Source organism: Festucalex cinctus, chromosome 1, assembly GCF_051991245.1.
Source record: "Festucalex cinctus isolate MCC-2025b chromosome 1, RoL_Fcin_1.0, whole genome shotgun sequence".
Taxonomy (NCBI): Eukaryota; Metazoa; Chordata; class Actinopteri; order Syngnathiformes; family Syngnathidae; genus Festucalex; species Festucalex cinctus.
The window spans coordinates 7,624,273-7,645,227 of record NC_135411.1 but is presented as its reverse complement, the minus strand read 5'-3'; the positions used below and the strand labels follow the sequence as shown (position 1 = coordinate 7,645,227).

Below are 20,955 nucleotides of genomic sequence, written 5' to 3'. Positions count from 1 at the left end.
GGATGTATAGCAATGAATTCCTTCTCAATTGACTCCTCTGGGCTTCTGTTAATGTGTGGTGGTGATTTTTGACTAACCCCCCCCCAAGACTGTATTTTGCCATTTTGTGTTTGTTTTGTCAACAGTGGGACGTTTCTGTGGACAGACAGTTGTTTACCCCTCCAGCCAATCACAGAGCGGTGGGTGGCAGGGGGCAACTTGACAGCACGCACGGGTTTGTTTATTTTTTTTTCTCACTCACTGAAGCTTGTGTGAGTGAGTGAGTGAGTGAGTGAGTGAGTGAGTGAGTGAGTGAGTGAGTGAAAAAAAAAAATCCGTGTGTGCTGTCAAGTTGCCACGGGAGTGACGTCATGCAGCCGACAGATTCGCCCAGCCCCGTCTGGCAACAGTGAGTGACACGCCCCCCCGCCATCCCCCACTCTGCGATTGGCTGGAGGGGTAAACAACTGCTTGTCCACAGAAACGTCCCGCTGTTGACAAAACAAACACAAAATGACAAAATACAGGCTGGGGGGGGGGGATTGCCTTTTAAATGAAAAAACAGGCGAGCCGAGCCATTGGAGACAAAAGTCAGGCACGCAAAATTGTTGCCTAGGAGTGACGTCATCTGAAGGTGCTTTTCTATTGGCTGCTGCTAGATGACGTCACTTTCAAATGTCCTTATTATATAAAATCATCCCCAAAGGCTCATGCATTAAATTAATTCCCAAAGAAGAAAATGGACATTTTCGCTATAATTATTATAGTTAGTTTTGCAAGCATAAAATGTAGTTTCAGTGAGTTTTTGTTTTTCAGTTTTATTTTGTTTTGTTGACTAAATTTTTTTAATTTTAGCTTTAGTTTAGTTTTTACGTTAGTTTTCTAAACTAAATTAACATGAGTGCTCACTTTTGTGAGCGTGTGTATATTTCGCCAACACTGAACATGTCATCCCCTCTCGTGCCAGATGAACCCGACTCCCCTCTTCTCACTGATGCCAAGTGGACTCAGATTCTGGCCCCGCCTGCCCACCTGTTCTCCCTGAACCCCGCCCTGGCCCACGCTGACCTCAGTCCCCGGGAGAGTCCGCAGCCCCTCAAGATCCTTCCCGACGTCGACCCCAAAAGACCCACGGGCGGCGAGCCGGCCGACGTCCACAGCCCACCCCTGCCGCAGCCCAACATCGGCAAGCTGGTGGGGACGGACGAGCGGTCGCCGTCGCCCGTCGCGGCCTGCGAGGAGCGGCGAGGGGACGCCCCCGCCTCGTCCCGCTTCACCTTCGAGGTGGGATTGGAGCAAGAGGGGTCTCGCCCCGAGAAGGTTCATCCCCACGTGGAGCCCGCGACGCCGAACGGAGAAGGCGCTTCGCCGGACTTTGAGCAAGGAAGACAACCTGGCGAGCAGGTGGAAACTTTTTCGAATGGAGGGGCGGGTACCAGACTGGAGTCTGAGCAACCGGAGAACGGGAGCCGGCTAAATGTCCGGGAGGAGGAAGAGGAGGAGAGGTTCTCCCCCTCGCCCGTGCCCTCCAAGGAAGACTCTGTGACGGAGGAGAAAGAGATGGAGGAGAGCAAGCAGGAGAACGGCGACGGGGCGGCGGCGTCGGGCGGCGTTCGAACCAAACTCAACAACAGCCGCCTCCAGCCGGTCAGCGTCCCGTACGGCGGGGCGCGCCCCAAGCAGCCCGTCGGCCTCAAACTCCAAATCCCGCAGCCGCTAGCGGGCCAGGTGCAGAATCAGCTCGGCGGCAAGAACAAGAACGTGGACGGCCGCAGGGGGACGCCGCCCGAAACGTCGCCCGGCGGGACCGAGGCGACTTCGGCGGTGAACGGCGCGGCGGTCGTCCCCGCGTCGCCCCGCGAGAGTCCGGACAACGACCTTCAGGCGGGACAGCAGCACGGCCCGCTTGGCGGGAGGTCCTCGAGCTCGCTTGGCGAGGTGGCCCCCGTGTGGGTGCCCGACGCGCAGGCCCCCGTCTGCATGAGGTGCGACGCCAAGTTCACCTTCACCAAGAGGAGGCACCACTGCAGGGCCTGTGGCAAGGTAAGGGGGTCAGCGCTCATGTTAATTTTGTCTGCCATTTTTTTAATTTAGTCTCACTTTTCGTCCAATTTCAGTCACGCTTGTTGGTTTTAATCAGTTAGTCAACCTCATCCCATTTTTATTAGTCCATTTTTAGTCAACTATAAATAGATTAGTCTTCATTTTAGTCCAAGGAAACGTGAATTTATTTGTCTAATTTTAATCAACCCCAAAATCTTGTAAAATCCTGAACTATTTGCTTTGCAGAAAGCTGTTTAGGGAGCTGTTTTTTTCTAAAGACACTTTAATACACATGCAATATGCAATTGCCGGATTGATTTTGGTGTGCTTGAACAGTTAAAATAGAAAATTTTCAAAGTTGCCGACTTGTATCCTTTGATTTTTTTGCGTATGCGGCCCCCAGAGGAAAAAGTTTGGACACACTTGGCATAACCAAGTTGTTATATAAGTCAGAATGCGCTGTATAGTCTATCGTTCACCTGCGTTAATGCTGTAACAAATATTTGGATGTAAAACACTTGGAGGCTGCAAATACAAACAAGTCACACACAAAAAAAAAAAAAAAAGTCTACGGTACTACTACTACCAAACTAGCCAAAAATCCAAAAGTAGCTGTCTCTTCCTGAACTTAACGAAAAGGTTGGATGTTTTCAGACTGGCGTGTTTACTTTATTTTCTGCTTAGTCATCCAACACTGTGAAATGTACAAATAGTCACAATATCCGTTCCAAGATCAGGACAAAATATAGTGAAGCGTGCAATTCTCCTTTTATAAACAAAGCAAATTACCTTATTTCCCATTGCCAAGAGAGCTCATTTAAGATTCAAGACCTCAGTTTTGTTTCTTCTTTCTGTAGCTTTGGTCTGTTGTTGTCGACATTGTCTTGAGATGGAGGATTTATGTCACCCTGCTTTGTTTACTGAAGCTCCTCTTTACAACATCTCAGAGCGAACTGATCACTCCCTGCGACCTCACAGCCCACTTCTGTGTGTCCTCAAAATCTGTGCCTCTTTAATAAAAGCCAAATAAAAAGTAGTTGTCACAAATAATGCTGGTTCGTACTAGTGTTAATTTCGTCAACAAAAATCATTTTGTCAACACGCATTTTTCACTGGATTAAAACTAGACTAGACTAAAACCCTCATTAATAAACAATAAGTGGGACTAAATCAGTATGCATTTCGTCAACTAATGAAGACGAGATGAAAATGTCCTTCACGTAATAAAAAACTGGACTAAAATCTATGGACATTTTAGTTCATGAACAAAAACGTGATGAAAATTATATGATTTTGTAAAATCTTGTCTCTGCTAATCTGTCATGTCTGTGACACTGTCATGTGACAAACAGGAGGTGGCTTCACAATGAAAAGTAAAAAAAAAAACAGTAAATTATAGTTATAGCTTAACATTAATCCAATGTCTATAACCTTCCAACAATAATAATGTTAATGCGACTGCTAAAACTAAACTAAAGCTAGCTAATTTACTAGCTCATAGCATGGAGCCATAGTAGCCACTGTAATTGTGTGTCAAGTTGTTTTTCATCAAAAGATGAGAAGATTTTATATTGAAATAGTTTTAGATCCAAAAAGGTTCACTATAATCTCCTGGCAAAAAAAATATGCAGGGGTAAAATGGTTGTCCTGACTTAAACTAGAGTAAAACGTTGACAGTTTTTGTTGACTAAAACAAATATCCATCCATCCATTTTCGGAACCGCTTGTTCCTCACAAGGGTCGCGGGGGGTGCTGGCGCCTATCTCAGCTGGCTCTGGGCAGTAGGCGGGGGACACCCTGAACTGGTCGCCAGCCAATCGCAGGGCACACAGAGACGAACAACCATCCACACTCACAAGCACACCTAGGGACAATTCGGAGCGCCCAATCAACCTGCCATGCAAGTCTTTGGAATGTGGGAGGAGACCAGAGTACCCGGAGAAGACCCACACAGGCACAGGGAGAACATGCAAACTCCACCCATGAAGGCCAGAGCCTGGACTCGAACCCGAGTCCTCAGTACTGGGAGGCGGACGTGTTAACCCCTCAGCAACCGTGCCGCCCTGACTAAAACTAGACGAATAAAATTACGTTTTCTTGGACGAAAATAAAGACTTAAAATGCTCAATTTATAGTCGACTAAAAATGGACAAAATAAAAACGGGATGAGGTTGACTAACTGTGATAAAAACTAACAAGTGTGACAGAAATTGGACTAAAAGTGAGACTAAATTAAAAAATGGCAGACAAAATTAACACGAGTTGTCACAAATAATGCTGGTTTGTACTCCCAAGACTTTTATCGGGTATATTTGCAGAAAATGTCAGTTCAACATCAAATTGTGACACATTTGGCGTGTTTGATATGTACAGTGGACAACGTAATACGTCGGCATACAATGAAATTATTAAATGATTGTCTTCTTTCTCACAATCACACACACGCAGTTGGGTGTCAGCACAGCACTGTTTGCGAGGGCACGCAGTCGCTGACACCGCACTTGAAAAACAAAAACAAAAAAAAATTGACTGCTCCGATTTCCCACAGCGGTAAACAAACACTCTTTGTGCCACTGACAAGCAATCGGCGGACACATCCGCATGCCTCGTCTGTGACCTCGACAACCTCTTGACACAATGGAGTGTTAAAAGTGCGCTACTACTACAGCTTGTGCTTTTCCATGTCGCGGCAGGTGTTCTGCGCCACGTGCTGCGGCCTGAGATGCAAACTGGCGTACATGGACGGGAAGGAGGCCCGCGTCTGCGTCACCTGTCAATCGGCCCTAACCAACGGTAAGAGCGGAGTGAAGTCGATGACAAGCTGTCACAAACGTATGAGGCGACGTTAACAGCGTCACTTCTGTAGTCGTTCTCATTGAAAAGTTGGAAAGTGTCGCCATACACGTTTGTCGGAATATGAACTAGGGCTGCTTGATTATTAAAAACAAATTCATCATGATTATTTTGGTAATTATTGAAATTACGATTATTCAAAATCTTATATTTTTGGGTACATTACAATTAATATTCTTATTTTTGTAGGATTCAAATAGAATTCTTTGAAACCCAAATTATGAAAGATCCTTTTGGACCTAACAAAATGTATAAAATTAGTTTTTAAAATAAAAAAAATAAAAAAAATAAAAAAGCTACAAATGCATAAATTCAAGTATGGTTTATAAATAGACATTGTTGAGTTGGTGTTTACTTACTGTACACTTATAAATTGCCATAGAACTGTTGTAACTTGAAACATTTAATAAATAATTTCAATTAACTCATTCACTGGCAGCCATTTTCACTGAAGCATCCCCTTTCGCTCCCGTCTGTTTGACAGGATTTTGACTGATTTTGTAAGGCCCACATAATATTCTGTACTGCTATGAAAACATGCAATTGAATTTCGATTAATTGCGCAGCCCCAGTAGCATGTTAGCATTTAAATATGCAGTTGAGCTTTCATTGCATTACTTGTCTTCCACTAAGCAGCCAGACCACAACGCATTCCATTTCCGAGTTCAACAGTCATCACTGGTACCCCTCAGTGCTGGCATCACTTTAAAAAAAACAAAAAAAGCCAAAGAAAAAGCTAATCTTACATATCTGCACATAAAGTGAATGTTTCTATTTCAGAAACGAATGCCCTAATCCTTTTAAAAGCAGGATTTAACAACATGCGTGTGACTCTGAACTGTGAATGAGGTCGATTGTTGTCCACTGAAGTCACAACGTTGGGGTCCTTGCCGCCCCCCAAATCCTCAGCTTCGACATCGTCGGACTCTCAGCTGACGGCTGGCAGCAACCAGAGTCCCAACCCCAACAACCCTGCCGAGTACTGCTCCACCATCCCCCCACTGCAGCAGGCCCAAGCCTCGGGAGTGCTCGGTTCGCCACCGCCCACCGTCATGGTGCCGGTGGGAGTCCTCAAACCGCCTGGCAACGAGGGTGAGGCCTTCAATATCTTTTTTTTTTTTTTTGTCACCAATACTAGCAGAAGTTTATGCAGTAATCTCAGCATATTTGTGGTGCACTCAACGGCTCTAAAATGATGTAAAATGGTTATTTATTATTATATATTGCTCATACCAATTATTAAGTGTTGCTTTGGCACCGTCCTGTGACAACTTTGTGTCCAGGAACTCTGTCGAAGTACGTTGAGGAGCTTCATTTGGTCAAAAGTAGTGTTTTGCTGCCATCATGTGACATTGATAGGTAATAAACCTTTTTAGGTGGGGTATAAATTACACAGACTTTGGCTAAATAAGTGACGGGGGCTTCGGTCGCGACACTTATATGCTGAAGACGTTACAAACGTCACCTGACCAAAACCCAGAAAACAGGTGAGCCATGACGGTCATATCCTTGAGCCAATTGGCACTGTGATATCAGTTTCAGTCAACAGTAAGTGGCAAAATGGTCGCCCCCTGAGATGGCTTGAAATGTTCTGCTTAATTCCTATTCAGCAAAGAACCATGTTATACCTGAACAATTTCAATGACCGAAGGCTTATGAACTTGTTCATATTTTGGGCGAGCGTGAACTGAACCTCGTGTATTTTTGCTTTGTAAACGCTTCTGTGAACGAATGAAGTCATTCTGGGGCCAATGAATGGTTATGAATGCATCTGTTTTTTTAATTTAATTTTATTTTACTTTTTGTATCAACTAGAATTTTTTTTTTCCCCCAATATTTTGTTTTTGTTGTTGCTAATCCACTGAAGTTGGACATAAGTTGAATTTAGTGGATATAAGTACTCATGATTTATGCTAAATGGTTAGCAATCACCATTACCTTTAGCGTGCTAGAGATTACCACTTAAAGGGGAAGTCAACCTCAAAAAGCGTTTTTGACAATAATATGTTCTATGCAGCCCCACTAGTGTAAATACTAGGGGTGTGAATTGCCTAGTACCTGATGATTCGATTCGTATCACGATTCACAGGTCACGATTCGATTCGATACCGATTAATCCCGATACGAATTTATAAGTCGATTGTTGCGATTTTTTTTCATTCAAATTTAGAAAATACTAATCAGTAAGCTTGTAGAGTGTAAGATTTATATGAAAATGTATTATTTATTTATCTGAAATTTCAGTCTTATAGAGGTTGTAATCTGTTTCATGTTTGAACAGCATTAAAATAAAATATTAAGGCTTAATGTTCCGTTCATATAACATTCTTCCATGCTCAAGGTGTGAATCCTAAAAAAAATAAAATAAAAAAAAAAAAAAATAAAATAAAATAAAAATCGATTCTGCCGATTATTGAATCGATTCGAGAATCGCGCGATGTAGTATCGCGATATATCGCCGAATCGATTTTTTTTTAACACCCCTAGTAAATACAGTATTTATTTAAGTTAATATTTTCTGAAGCAGCAAAATCCATCATTTTTTATCCATCTCTGGGGGCAGCCATTTTGCCATTGGCTGTCGAGTGAAAATGACATCACAGTTGCTCAGGTCAAAGTAATAACCAATCACAGCTCAGCTTCAGAAAACAGGTGAACTGTGATTGGCCGATTAAAAACGGCTGGATTTTGCTTCAAAACTCATATTCCACAAATGCAATATTATCAGAATGTCATGTTTCGACTAGTGAGGACACATATAACATATTGTCAAGAAAGGTTTAAAGTTGACTTCTCCTTTAAGGTAAACACACCCAAACCACCATTTACTTCACACATACATCATTTTATCCACATTACACATGTATTTATTTTTATGGGTGAAGTGAGTTAAGTATTAAATTGTTTTGAGAACTGTTTAAGCTATTAAACCTTATGGGGGGGAGCCGCTTACTTGCATTTTGTTTTTTGTAAAACTTGAGTCTGTCTCATTTAGGGTCTGTCACACGGGAGCAGAGAAGGGTGTGGTTCGCGGACGGCGTCCTACCGAACGGCGACGAAACGGAATCCCCTAAAGCTCCCGTGCCCTCGCAGCGTAACAGCGTCTCAACGAATGCAAGCAAAACCTCTGGATCGGACGCTGGAGAGGTACGCTCACACTTCAAAGGGAAATGTTTCAAAAAAAATTGGTTACAGTGTTTCCTCGTTTTGTGTTTGCGCGGCCGTATCTCTCGAACCCTACGTCCGACCGGGGACATACGGGCATCCACGGATTCGTCTCGACGAAGCCTTTCCAACGGCGTCTCTCCCGTCGTGCCATGACAATGCCTTATGGAGACAGGAAATATACACTGTGCTGTATAATAAGTAAATAAAAAAACAACATTATTTTAATGGGAAAAAATGACTATAAATGCAAAAAAAAACATAAATGATGAATGAAAAAGCGTTCATAATAAACTAATAATCATACCAAAATGAACAAACATATATAATAAATGAAAAAAATATTTATACTGTGCTGTATAATAAATAAATAAAATAAAAAAACATACTTGTAATGGAAAAAAGGAATGTAAATGAAAAAAGAACATATATGATGAATGAATAAGCATTAAAATAAAGTAAAAATAATACCAAAACAAACAAAAATATATAGAATTATTATTATTTTTAATTAAAAGGAGACTTCACTTATTTAGCCCATTATAGCAATAAAAAGTTAATATTTTGTCTATAATTAATTTGATACTTTCATTATTTTTCACGTACAATTAGTACCTTTAAAAACACATTTTGCAACTTGCTGTCGATTGAAAATGACATCACAAGGGCTCAGGTAACCAATCACAGCTCACCTGTTTTCTAGGTTTGGTCATGTGACATTCACAAGCTGAGCTGTGATTGGTTACCTTGTGATGTCATTTTCAGTCGACCGCAAGTTGCAAAATGTATTTTTAAAGGTACTAATTGTACATGGAAAAAATAATGAAAATATCAAATTTATTATAGGCAAAATATTAATGTTTGACTGCCAAAAATGGCTAAATAAGTAAAGTATCCCTTTAATGCGGGTAGTTTTTGGAACGTAACGAGGGTAACACTATATAAAATGTAGTATATGTGTGTGGTAGTGACGATTAGCGTTGCAACAGTCTCAGTGGCATTCAGGTGTCGTATACATTTTTAGATTTCCATGAAATGCCTCCTTTTAATAGACACTGCCCCCATTGGCAGTTGAGTGAATATCTGGTCTTTATTTTCACAAATGTGTTATTCTTCATTCCTTCACTCTCAGCATTGGAGCCATTTCAAAGACTCTTCTTCACAGTGTGTGTTTTTTTTAACCTTCACGCCTCATATCGCCCCCTCCCACTCTCTGTCCCGGTCTCATCAGGCGGCCCCCGCCCCCGCGGCTCCGCTGGGCAGCCCAGTGGGCAGTGCCCTCAGCTTGATCCCGGAGGACGGGCTCCCTCCCATCCTCATCTCCACCGGAGTCAAAGGAGGTACGGGAGGCCACATCACAGGTGCTTGCCCTCATCCTCACCGACCCACCGCCTCCCCCAATCACGCATGTGTCCTCCATGTTGCTTTCATGTTGCCACGCAGTCAGCACCGTCAACTGGATGGACAAATGTATTTGGACGAATGCTATTCGTTAGCATTTTTGCATCGTTTGTTAGCATTGAGCTAAACAGACTTACAGAAAAAGGTAAAGGCGATATGCAGGATTACTCCCACCTCTGCTATAAAATTGGATTATGTCCCGATACTTTTGTCCACCTGAGCTCACACACATCCCAGTCCACATTTTCACCCTGTCGGCCTGTTTTTACGCTACGTAACCTCTGACCTTGTGCAGACTATGCAGTGGAGGAGCGTCCGTCGGCGATGGTCCTCATGCAGCAGCTGGAGGAGGGAGGCCCCGACCCGCTGGTCTTTGTCCTTAACGCTAACCTGCTCGCCATGGTCAAGCTCGTCAACTGTGAGTCATTTGCTTACTGGACGCTGGTGGCTGACTGCCACTACTTTACTCTTATATAGATTTCAATTTGCAAATAAGTGGGCACCATATGATTTCGATATTTACTTTTACATTTTACTACATTACACTTACATTTTATCAGAGGACATGTCTTACAAATATGGAATTCTTCTTCCTCCTTTTCCTCCTCCCTCTTCCTCTTCCTTCTTCCTCTTCTAATTCTTCCTTTTCTTCTTCTAATTTTTCTTCATATTCTTCTCCTTCTTCATATTCTTCATATTTTTCTTCATATTCTTCTTTTCTTCTTCCTCTACTTCTTTTTCCTCTTCTTCTTCCTCTTCCTGTTCTTCTTCTTCTTCCTTCTTCTTGTTCTTCTTCCTGTTCTTTGTCTTTTTCTTCTTCCTGTTCCTTCGTCTTCGTCTTCCTCTTCTTCTTCTACTTCCTCTTCCTCTTCTTCTTCTTGGTCTTCTTCTTCCTCTTCTTGTTCTTCTTCCTCTTTGTCTTTTTCTTCTTCCTGTTCTTTGTCTTCTTCTTCCTGTTCTTGTTTTTGTAATTCCTCTTCTTCTTCTTGCTCTTCTTCTTCCTCTTCCTCTTCTTGCTCTTCTTCCTCTTGGTCTTCTTCCTCTTCGTCTTTTTCATCTTCCTGCTCTTCTTCCTCTTCTTCTTCTTCTTCCTGTTCTTCATCTTTTTTGTTCTCCCTGTTCTTCGTCTTCATCTTCCTCTTCTTGTTTTTGTTCTTCCTCTTCTTCTTCTACTTCCTTTTCTTCCTCTTCTTCTTGTTCTTTCTCCTCTTCTTACTCTTCTTGTTCTTGTTCTTCATCTTCTTCTTCTTCTTCCTCTTCTTCTTCTTCTTCCTCTTCTTGTTCTTCTTCCTCCTCTTCGTCGTTTTCTTCTTCCTGTTCTTTGTCTTCTTCTTCCTCTCCTTCTATTTCCTTTTCTTCTTCCTCGTTTTCCTTCCTCTTCTTGTTCTTCTTCCTCTTCTTCTTCTTCCTCTTCTTTCTTCTTCTTCCTCTTCTTCTTCTTCTTCCTCTTCTTGTTCTTCTTCCTCCTCTTCGTCTTTTTCTTCTTCCTGTTCTTTGTCTTCTTCTTCTTCTTCCTCTCCTTCTATTTCCTTTTCTTCTTCCTCGTTTTCCTTCCTCTTCTTGTTCTTCTTCCTCTTCTTCTTCTATTTCCTCTTCTTCTTCTTCTTCTTCTTCTTCCTCTTCTTCTTGGGTCAGACGTCAACAGGAAGTGCTGGTACATGACGACAAAGGGCATGCATGCCGTCGGCCAGGCCGAGGTTGTGGTTCTGCTCCAGTGTCTACCTGACGAGAAGACCATCCCCAAGGACGTCTTCAAACACTTTGTGCAGCTCTACCAGGAGGCACTCAGCGGTAAGATGTCAGCTCTGTGGAAAAAAAGAAAAGACAGACTGAAAAGAAGTACGCCATTTTGTTTCAAAGTTGCCATTTTAGGGTATTTTGGGCAAAAAAAAAGAATGTTGTCCAATTGCCACCAAATTTGAATCATGTATACTAGACATACACATATGGTTGATTGTAAATTTTGTGAGAAATTTCAGATTTTGTTCTTTTCCCAAATACTCCAACCTCAACAACCCATCTGAAACCATTTCGCCCTAGAAATATGAATTTTATAAATATTGCACATCACCCACAAAAAAACTGAAAACGAAGCAGCCAATGGCAATTTTAGTCAATTTCACTGTTTCCTTTAGCTACATTATCTTAGCAAGATGAAATTGTAATCCCAATGTCTAAAATTAGGAGAGAGAAAAATGACTAAAGAAACCATGCCAGAAAAGACATTTTAGGGTCATTTTTGCCATTTCGTGGGACCCTCAAAGACAGACTTGTAGAGATTTAGTTATGTAAAGGAAGTCGCTCTTCCAATATTTGGGGGAATTTTTTTTTGTTTTTTTTGTTTTCTTTTTCTCCCCAAAAAATAAGAAAAAAAATATTTTTCTTTGCAAATTTTGTGCTCAGGCCAAATCTTTAGTTTGCTTTTGTGCCATATGGTAGCATTGTGGTGTCAAAGAAACAATTTGAAGTGAGTTGAGGAGTTACATTAAGGCAGAAGTAGTTCTTTACTGCCATCTTGTGGCATCTATAGGCAGGCAATTACAATCCCTTTCAGTCTGCATCAATGGGGTATATACCACAGAAGAGGCGGGACTGTTTTTGCACATCAGTTTGGTTCCGGTTCAGTTGGCGACGTGTGTAAAATACTTGTGCTTCCGACTTTGTGCCCCTCAGTTGCGCGTTCGCAACCCGGACCGGAACCAAACTCATGTGCAAAATCACACCCCGCCTCTTCCGTGGCATATACCGCATTATTTGCAAATTGTTGCCATTTGCGACAGGGCTCGGCATCCAATCCCTGGTGAATTGTGGGCTTTCACTGTGTACTAGATTCCCATAAATGACAAGATTTCATGGATTTGATGTTTTCGGTTTTGATTGTGTATCATCTCCTCCAGGCAACGTTCTGGGCCACCTGAGCCACTCCTTCTTCACGCAGAGCTTCCTGGGCAGCAAGGAGCACGGCGGCTTCCTCTACGTCAGCCCGTCCTTCCAGTCCCTGCAGGACCTGCTGCTGCCCAACCCGCCCTTCCTCTTCGGCGTCCTCATCCAGAAGTGGGAGACGCCCTGGGCCAAAGTCTTCCCCATCCGTCTCATGCTGCGGCTGGGCGCCGAGTACCGATGTGAGCGATGTTTCACACGTTGTTTAACAACGACATCATCATGCCCGTGTATGACAACAGTTGAATTTGTTGCAGTTTACCCGTGCCCGCTCTTCAGCGTGCGCTTCCGGAAGCCGCTGTTTGGCGAGACTGGTCACACCATCATGAATCTGCTGGCAGTAAGACTTCATGTTTACTGCTTGACCGCCACCGCCGCTCTTTAATTTGTGTCGTCACGTCTCGCGTCACGTGTCCCGCAGGACTTCCGCAACTACCAGTACGCGCTGCCGGTGGTGAAAGGCTTGGTGGTGGACATGGCGGTGAAGAAGACGAGTATCAAGATCCCCAGCAACCGCTACAACGAGGTCAGCAAGCAATTAACTCATTCGCTCGCAGCCATTTTCACTGAAGCAACCCCCGTCGCTCTGGATTTTGGCTGATTTTGCAAGGTCCACAGAATATTCTGTTCTATTGCTATAAAAGAATGGAACCTACCAAAAGAAAGATTAGTCTCTTTTTTTTTTTTTTTTTTTTTTTCATCAGGAACAAAACTGTATATTTGGCTGATCTCTTATACTCTGCAGCCACCTGTTGGACATTTTTGTAATAACTACCATTGCTTTAAGTGACCTTAATGTTAGAAGCTGTATCAAAGCCTTCTGTATGCTCTACTATTAAAAAGAAACGTATAAATGCGTTAAATATATTTATACGTTTGGGGTTTGAATGAGTTAAAACAGTTTTGAAACATCACAGATGAGTGTCGCTAATTAAATAATAATAATAATAATAATCCAGTTTCAAATTATGCCTAACAATTGTTAGTTTCAATGTGTTTGCGCTGCATAGAAAAGAAACCCAAACTAACCCAAAAAGTGTTCATTTTATTTATTTAACATTTTTTTAACCAGGCAAAATGTTTAAGAAGTAATTATCATTTACAAACATAACCTGGACGAACATGTGATATTACCTCAATCACTTAAAGTCATGTAATGTAACAATACATTTTGTAATGTATTTGTATTTATTTATTTATTTATTTATTTATTTATTTTTTCCAAATACATTTATTGCCCTAGTTCAACTATTTAAATATTCTATTTTTAAATTTATTAATTCATATTTTTATTTTTTCTATTTTAATAATTCAATGATTTTTTTTAATCAAAGTGTAGATTTTTTTTTTTATGTTTTGGATTTTGTATTAATTCTTTCACTAAATTTTTGTGTTTATTCTGTCTAAATTTCATTATTTTGTGATTTATTTATTTATTTTTTGCTTCTGTAGTTTATTTGTCATTCCTCTTTGAGTTTGTTTTTGAGCTTCAGAGTGCAGGTAGGCAGGTCACAACACTCGCATAGATTTAAGAAGAAGAAAAAAAAAAAAAATCATGTTGGATCTGTATAGCTCTATATAATTACCGATCTCACTTGAACAACTCTCGTATTAATTGAATTTGCACATCTAATCTGAGGGTGTGAATGTCGCCTCTCAGAGTTGCTGTTTGGAGGAACATGGCCAACCACTTGTTTATTTTCCCTCCCTTTTCTTCCCTTCAGCTAAAGCTTCAATTGTATTTTTCTTTATTGGTGCATTGGGGCACGGTTGTTTTCATACTATGGTAGGAAATGTTCGGTTTCCATTTTGCAAAACCGCTTTGAGTCACATGACACAGCCTCATCTCGCTCTAAAGCCGCCGTCCACATTTACGCAATTTGGGTCTGCCTCGCAAAAATTCAGCTAATCTGACGGGATTTAAAATAAAAAAAAACGAGGGAGCGCTCGGCTGCCGCGCCGCTGCTGTGATCCGTCTCCTCGACGCCTTTTGATGTTTTTACTGCAGTTTTCAGTCTGTATGCGTGCGTATCACTTTGCAGCTGATGAAGGCCATGAACAAGTCCAACGAGCACGTGCTGGCAATGGGCGCGTGCTTCAACGAGGACGCCGACTCGCACTTGGTGTGCGTGCAGAACGACGACGGCAACTACCAGACGCAGGCCATCAGCATCCATCATCAGCCGCGCAAAGGTGCCTTAAACACACGCACGCGCACACGCCGCCGCCTCGTCTTGACTTTTACGCATGCGCTCATTTATCCCCGTCTGCTTACTTTTCAGTGACAGGCGCTTGTTTCTTCGTGTTCAGTGGTGCCCTGAAGGCCTCGTCCGGCTTCTTGGCCAAAACTAGCATTGTAGAAGGTAACGGAATAAACAAATGAGAATATTTACAAATGCAAAAATGTCAAAATCCACGACTGCTCTCATGAGAAAGGAGAAGAGGAAAAATAGTTGCACACAAATACTATGGAGGACCAAAAGTGCCAAAATTAAATCAATGAATACACCATTAAATAGTGTCATTGATGAATTAAAAATGGAACTAAATAAATCAATCTGTTATTAAATGTCATTAATTCTAAAATTGATGTTGGTTTTGCAGAACAACAAGCCTTGATCACTCCATATAAAAAAAAAATAATAATAAAAAATCTATCACTGTAGCCGCCATGTTTCTAACCACTTCAGACCGAAGCAGTCGATTCATGAAACGCTGCAACACAGAACCATGAAATAAATAAATACAGACATACCGTATTTTCCGCATTATAAGGCGCACCTTCAATGTATGACATATTTTCAAACTTTTTTTCATATATAAGGCGCTACAGTAGAGGCTGGGGTTAAGTTATGCATCCATTAGATGGTGCTGCGCTAAAGGGAATGTCAACAAAACAGTCACATAGGTCAGTCAAACATTATTAATAGATTACAAAGCAGCTGTCTGACAACTCCATTCACTTCCAAAATGAATAAACAGCTGTTTTACTATTTTCTCTGAAGTAAAGTATTAATATTAGCTAGCGATCCAAGATGGCGGGATCTCCTGCGCATGCCCGATCGTGCAGGGTCACCGATAGTCTTGACAGCGAGACCTGCTGCGGCTCAATATTGATCCATATATAAGGCGCACTGGATTATAAGGCGCATGGCCAGCTTTTGAAAAAAAATTGAAGGCTTTTAGGTGTGCCTTATAGTGCGGAAAATATGGTAATTTTATATATATAGGTAATTTAATGAATGAATGACACATTTATTTAATTATTGGTTTAATTCCATATTTAATTAATAAATGGCACATTTAATTATTTAATGACACATTTATTTAATTATTAAATGGTGTATTCATTTATTTAAATGTTCCACTTTTGGCCCTCTCATCCATTTTTCCAATTCCCACGCCGACGTCATCGCGTCTCCTGTCACAGACGGCGTGATGATCCAGATCACAGCGGAGACCATGGACGCGCTACGGCAAGCGCTGAGGGACATGAAGGACTTCAGCATCACGTGCGGCAAAGCCGAGCAGGAGGACAACCAGGAGCTGGTGCTCGTCCAGTGGACGGACGACGACCACGACTTCAACAAGGGGTGAGAACTTGGCGACTTCAAAAATTAAATTAAGGTCTTTAAAACATTCATCAATGAGAAAATATATTGATAGATTTAAATGTTGCACCTCTACGTTATACCCTCATAATGACCTAAAAAAAAAAAAAAAAACACTTCTACAATTCAGTGTCATCAGTCCGATCGACGGCAAGTCGATGGAGTCCATCTCCAGTGTGAAGATCTTCCACGGTTCTGAGTTCAAGGCCAACGGCAAAGTCATTCGCTGGACGGAGGTACGCTCTCGCAAGATCCAAATGGGTTCTACTTTTTTTTTTTTTTCTAAATAGAAGAAAATAGGGGTGTGAGGCAATTAAAATTTGTATCGTAATTAATAACTTCAAGAGTTAACTCACGATTAATCGCAAATTTTAGATCTGTTCTAAATGTACAATAAAATGTATATAGTAAATTCTATTGTGTAAAATTGACTCAGATAGGGACCAAAGAGACTCACGAGGAAGAGAGTATTAAAAAAATAAATAAATAAATAAATACATAAATAAAACTCACTCAAGGGTTGAGGTTAGAACTCACGACTTTCAGCTTGGGAGTCTGCCACACGACTGTCTGCGCTATGCCCCTCCTGCTGTTTGCTTTCCTCCAAGAGACCAAAGATTGTTTTTGGTCTGTTGGCGTTCAGAAGATTCCATGCACTCATGGAATCAGCTGCAGTGGACACGAGCGTTGAACGGGCAGCAAACAGGAGCTGCGTGGCTCAGGGGGTAGATTGGCTGTCAAGGTTGTGAGTTCGTTCCTACCTTGAGTCACTTTGATTATTATTTTTTCCAGTTCTTTATTTTACTCTCTTCCAAGTGTAAATATTACTCTCGAACTGAGTCTTAAAAAAAAACATTGCTCTTCTTCTGAGCTTCCATTACATCAAAGAAACAACACTGCCCTCTTGTGGTATGGAAAGTAAAAGTTATTAAATTGAACAACAATTGATACAGTTGTTTCATGATAATTCATAAAATTCAGTTAAAATTAAAAAGATGTACGGTCCTGTAAAAAAAAAAAAAATGATTTTTTTTTATTTGTGTTGACATTTTTCTGCCACCTAGTGGCACAGTACATATTTCTTTTTATAGTAAGAGCTATCTAATCTTTAACATGAAGTAACTTGTGAAATTCTGCACATTTTTTAAAGTTGTAAAATACACCTTGACCCCAGTCTCCACAGATATTTGCATTATCATTATTATTATTAAATGTATTTCTGCTCAATTTTAACATGGACGTGTCTGCTGTGTTGGAATTGGAATTTCCCCAGTACAGGCTTTCCAAGTAAGGGACGCTCATGAATCATGCGTTAAAAGAAAAATTAAAGGGTCTTTAAATTAACTCGAAATTAAAGCGCTAATTTTGACAGCCCGAATAAGAAAATCTTTTACCTGTCTGACGACAACAACAAGAATCCCTCCGCTTGTCTCTGGCGCCAGGTGTTCTTCCTGCAGAGCGACGAGCAGCCCAACGGCCTGAGCGACCCGGCCGAGCACAGCCGCCTGACGGAGAACGTGGCGCGCGCCTTCTGCATGGCGCTCTGCCCGCACCTCAAGCTGCTCAAGGAGGACGGCATGGCCAAGCTGGGCCTGCGCGTCACGCTCGACTCGGACCAGGTATCCATCCGTCCATACATCCGTCCAGCCATTCGTCCATCCATTCTTTTATTTGTTGAGGCGGCTTATAAGCAGGGCAGAATACGATTTGGCTGCTTGCAGAGTTGAGTAAACGAGCCGCGTCTTTGAAGTTAATTGCCTCCAATTAACTTTTTTTTTTTCTTTTTGTTTCCCCCCCCTCTCCTCGGGAGAGCAGAGAGGGGAGGGGTGAGCGAGTATGCATGGAGGAGGAGGAGGCGGGACGGAGTGAGGTTAGACGGAAAAGTTGATTACTCGGTGGTCTCCCCCCCTCAAAAAAATAAATAAATAAGAGAAAAAATAAAATAGGATATCACTGGCATCAGGCCAAAATGTTCAGGAGACCGCAAAGTGACTATTTTTTATTTATTTATTTTTCCTGACCATTAACATATCATCAAAGAAAAGAAGCCATTTTCAACAGTTTAGATTTGTCAATAATTAAAAAAAAAAAAATGACACATCCATCCATTTTCTTGACCACTTATTCCTCACAAGGGTCGCGGGGGGTGCTGGAGCCTATCTCAGCTGGCTCTGGGCAGTAGTTGGGGGACACCCTGGACTGGTTGCCAGACAATCGCAGAAAAATGACACATACGTATGAATTGCCCAAAAGTATGGATTTGTTTTATTTATTTATTTATTTGAAATTTGCCAAATTGTGACTTTCAAGGTTTTGGCCTGACGCCAGCTATATCCTAGTTAGCCCCAAGCACAACGTGAGTAGCCCACACCTCGTCTGTTATAAAAATAGCTCACAAGTGTTGGGACTGACTTATTAAGAAGAATTAAAACAAACGAATGCTGATATTTATGTAAATGTTTTAATTTCAATTTAACATAGAACACATTTTTTAAGGTACCCGATTTTCAATATTTTGTTTTATAATGAAAATAGATTGTATTCATTGGGGAAAATGTTGTTTTTAATTTATTCAAATATTTTAAAAAGGACATTTGAGTGCCATATTTGAGACCAAATATTGATTAGGTGACACATCAATATCTCTCATATCACCGTAATGGTAACAATGCTGTTAATGATGAATTTGGGGCAAAATATCAGTATCATGATATTAGTACAACAATTGGACAACAGAATTACATATGCTACACAGTTGCTAGTTGCTAATGCTACTCAAGCAAAATGATGCATTCAAGTACTTTCACAGCGTCGGAAACTTCGGATTTCTTCCATAATGTTTTAAGGGGAAAATAATCGGCCAATTGGCCGATGTTTGAAGGCCGATTATAATCGGCGGCCGATTTATCGGCCAGGCTCTAAAAAACACAATAGATGGGCTAACGAAGAGATCTGTGTCACTACTTAAATGATGGCGTGTATCTTAAGGTTAATGAGTTTAGGACAAAAATATTGATATGCCCCCTCCCCCCTTCCAGGTGGGCTACCTGGCAGGAAGCAACGGGCAGCCTCTTCCTCCCGCCTACCTGAGCGACCTGGACAGCGCGCTGATTCCCGTCATCCACGGCGGCGCCTGCCAGCTCAGCGAGGGCCCCGTGGTCATGGAGCTGGTCTTCTACATCCTGGAGATCATCTCCTGAAAACGTCGAGCCGACTCCATTTTGGTTTTGGACCGTCGGCCGGCGGCGTCATGTAGCTCCAAAGACTTTCCTCCGGCCAAGCACGCGGACCTCGCTGACAACAACAGATGCACCAGATGACCTTTTTTTCTTTAACTTTTTTTTGTTGTTTTTTTTTCTCTTGCACCCGGTGCTCAGTGCCTGCTTTTTTTATTTATTTTTTTGGTGGATTTCATCGCTAAAGCTTTATTCCTCAATCACCACATGCATTGACTGGATTTTGTGTGTGCGTGTTGGCAGAAGCAGCTCGTAGCCTCCAGAAATTACGCGAGAAAACAATAAAGACGATGCTGATGATTCGACGACAGTTTCAGCTGTGTGGAGGGGAGAAAGTGAGACGAACACTGTTTCCGTGTTGGTTTAATCACAAAGATGTAAAAATATAAAATTATATACATATATGATCTATATATATATATATATATATATATATATATAAAAAGTGAAATAAAATGCATCTACAGTGCACTGGATTCTAAGCCATCTCTGGGAGTGTTTGTGAAGATCTAAGACGAAACTTTTTATTTCATGGAAAGTTAGTCTGCCCTGCGACATGGACCTGGCTGGAATGCCTTGAGAATGTATCTTTCTTTTTTTTATTTTTATTTTTTATGTTTCTGTACAGTCTCTCCATCATATTATTATGCTGCATTCAAGGATGGTCGCAAGTCGGATATATCAGAATTATTTTTCGTTTAGTTCCGACCTGAAAGTGTTCAGGCGAAAGTAAACAACCAAAATGGCGGATAGTGATAAATTGTTTTTTTTTGGTCCTCAAAACTCATTTTGACCTCCATAAAACTTATTCTCACAATTTTGCTTCATTTATTGTTTTTATCTTATTTTATAAGCATTCCATATAGTTCAGTAGTTAACCGTATTAATTTCATGCAGGGAGAAAGCGGCGTACTGTCACGCATGTTGTGTAACGTGAAGGTATACCGAATATTTATGAATGAAGAAATCTATCTAGTTTTATACTCAAGTAAATTGTGTTTTGTAATTCACGGTCTGTTTCCAAAGGGGTCGCCATTGTAGAGTGACGTCACTTGTAGTCTGTTGGCGACGTCGGGATCCTTTTTTTTTTCCCGTACACACTTCCTGGTTTGAACTTGGAATTTGTATGTCATACAAAATGAAAAAAAAAGAAAAAAGACCGAGTTCCGACCATCCTCGAATGCAGCATAAGTTCCCATGAAGTATTTTATTGAAGCCAAACTGTGGTCAGATTCTCCATCTCCACCCGTCGAGACAATCAGGTGCTTTAATACTCACGTCTGCTGTAGCAAACTAAACCGCCCTACAGTATGTCCACTCAAATCATCACCAATTAGCATTAGCATGTAGCATTTCTTTGTCTGTTTCTTTGCATGCTTAACAGTCGGAAAACCATCAAGGGGGAAAAAGAAAGTCAGCTTTGCATTGTGTTCAAAAATATTTTTCTATGATCATAATTATCCATTAATAAAAAGATCCAGTCATGTATATCCCCTTCACATTAAAAAATTATATAAACATTACCTACCACAAAAAAATGAGTAGTTTGTCAAATAAATGTAAAACTAATTCAAAATGTGTTTGTTTTTTTTGTTTTTTTTGGGGGGGGGGGGGGGGGGGGGTTGTTTTCCATGACTGCAAATCAGTTTTAAGTTTCATATTTTCTGATGTCATACTAACTGAAAAAATCCCCCACTGAAGGATCACTTATTTGAATGGATGTGGCA

General features: G+C 41.2%; 1 protein-coding gene across 2 annotated transcripts in view; it reads left to right on the top strand.

Moving 5' to 3' along the window:
- Positions 1-20,751, top strand: part of zfyve9a (zinc finger, FYVE domain containing 9a) — a 30,515-nt gene extending 9,764 nt beyond the window's left edge. Inside the window, exons 4-19 of one of the 2 annotated variants that reach the window (XM_077514351.1) lie at positions 947-2,022; positions 4,716-4,815; positions 5,785-5,967; positions 7,871-8,022; positions 9,272-9,380; positions 9,737-9,859; positions 11,077-11,232; positions 12,339-12,563; positions 12,639-12,721; positions 12,803-12,907; positions 14,424-14,574; positions 14,664-14,744; positions 15,812-15,974; positions 16,123-16,228; positions 17,435-17,611; positions 19,031-20,751. In XM_077514351.1, coding sequence (XP_077370477.1) covers positions 947-2,022; positions 4,716-4,815; positions 5,785-5,967; positions 7,871-8,022; positions 9,272-9,380; positions 9,737-9,859; positions 11,077-11,232; positions 12,339-12,563; positions 12,639-12,721; positions 12,803-12,907; positions 14,424-14,574; positions 14,664-14,744; positions 15,812-15,974; positions 16,123-16,228; positions 17,435-17,611; positions 19,031-19,192 — 3,152 coding nt within the window. In that variant the 3' untranslated portion in view covers positions 19,193-20,751. Of the gene's footprint in view, positions 1-946; positions 2,023-4,715; positions 4,816-5,784; positions 5,968-7,870; positions 8,023-9,271; positions 9,402-9,736; positions 9,860-11,076; positions 11,233-12,338; positions 12,564-12,638; positions 12,722-12,802; positions 12,908-14,423; positions 14,575-14,663; positions 14,745-15,811; positions 15,975-16,122; positions 16,229-17,434; positions 17,612-19,030 lie in introns of both variants that reach the window. The other variant, XM_077514342.1, reaches the window with a different exon arrangement.
- The last annotated feature ends 204 nt before the right edge of the window (positions 20,752-20,955 follow it).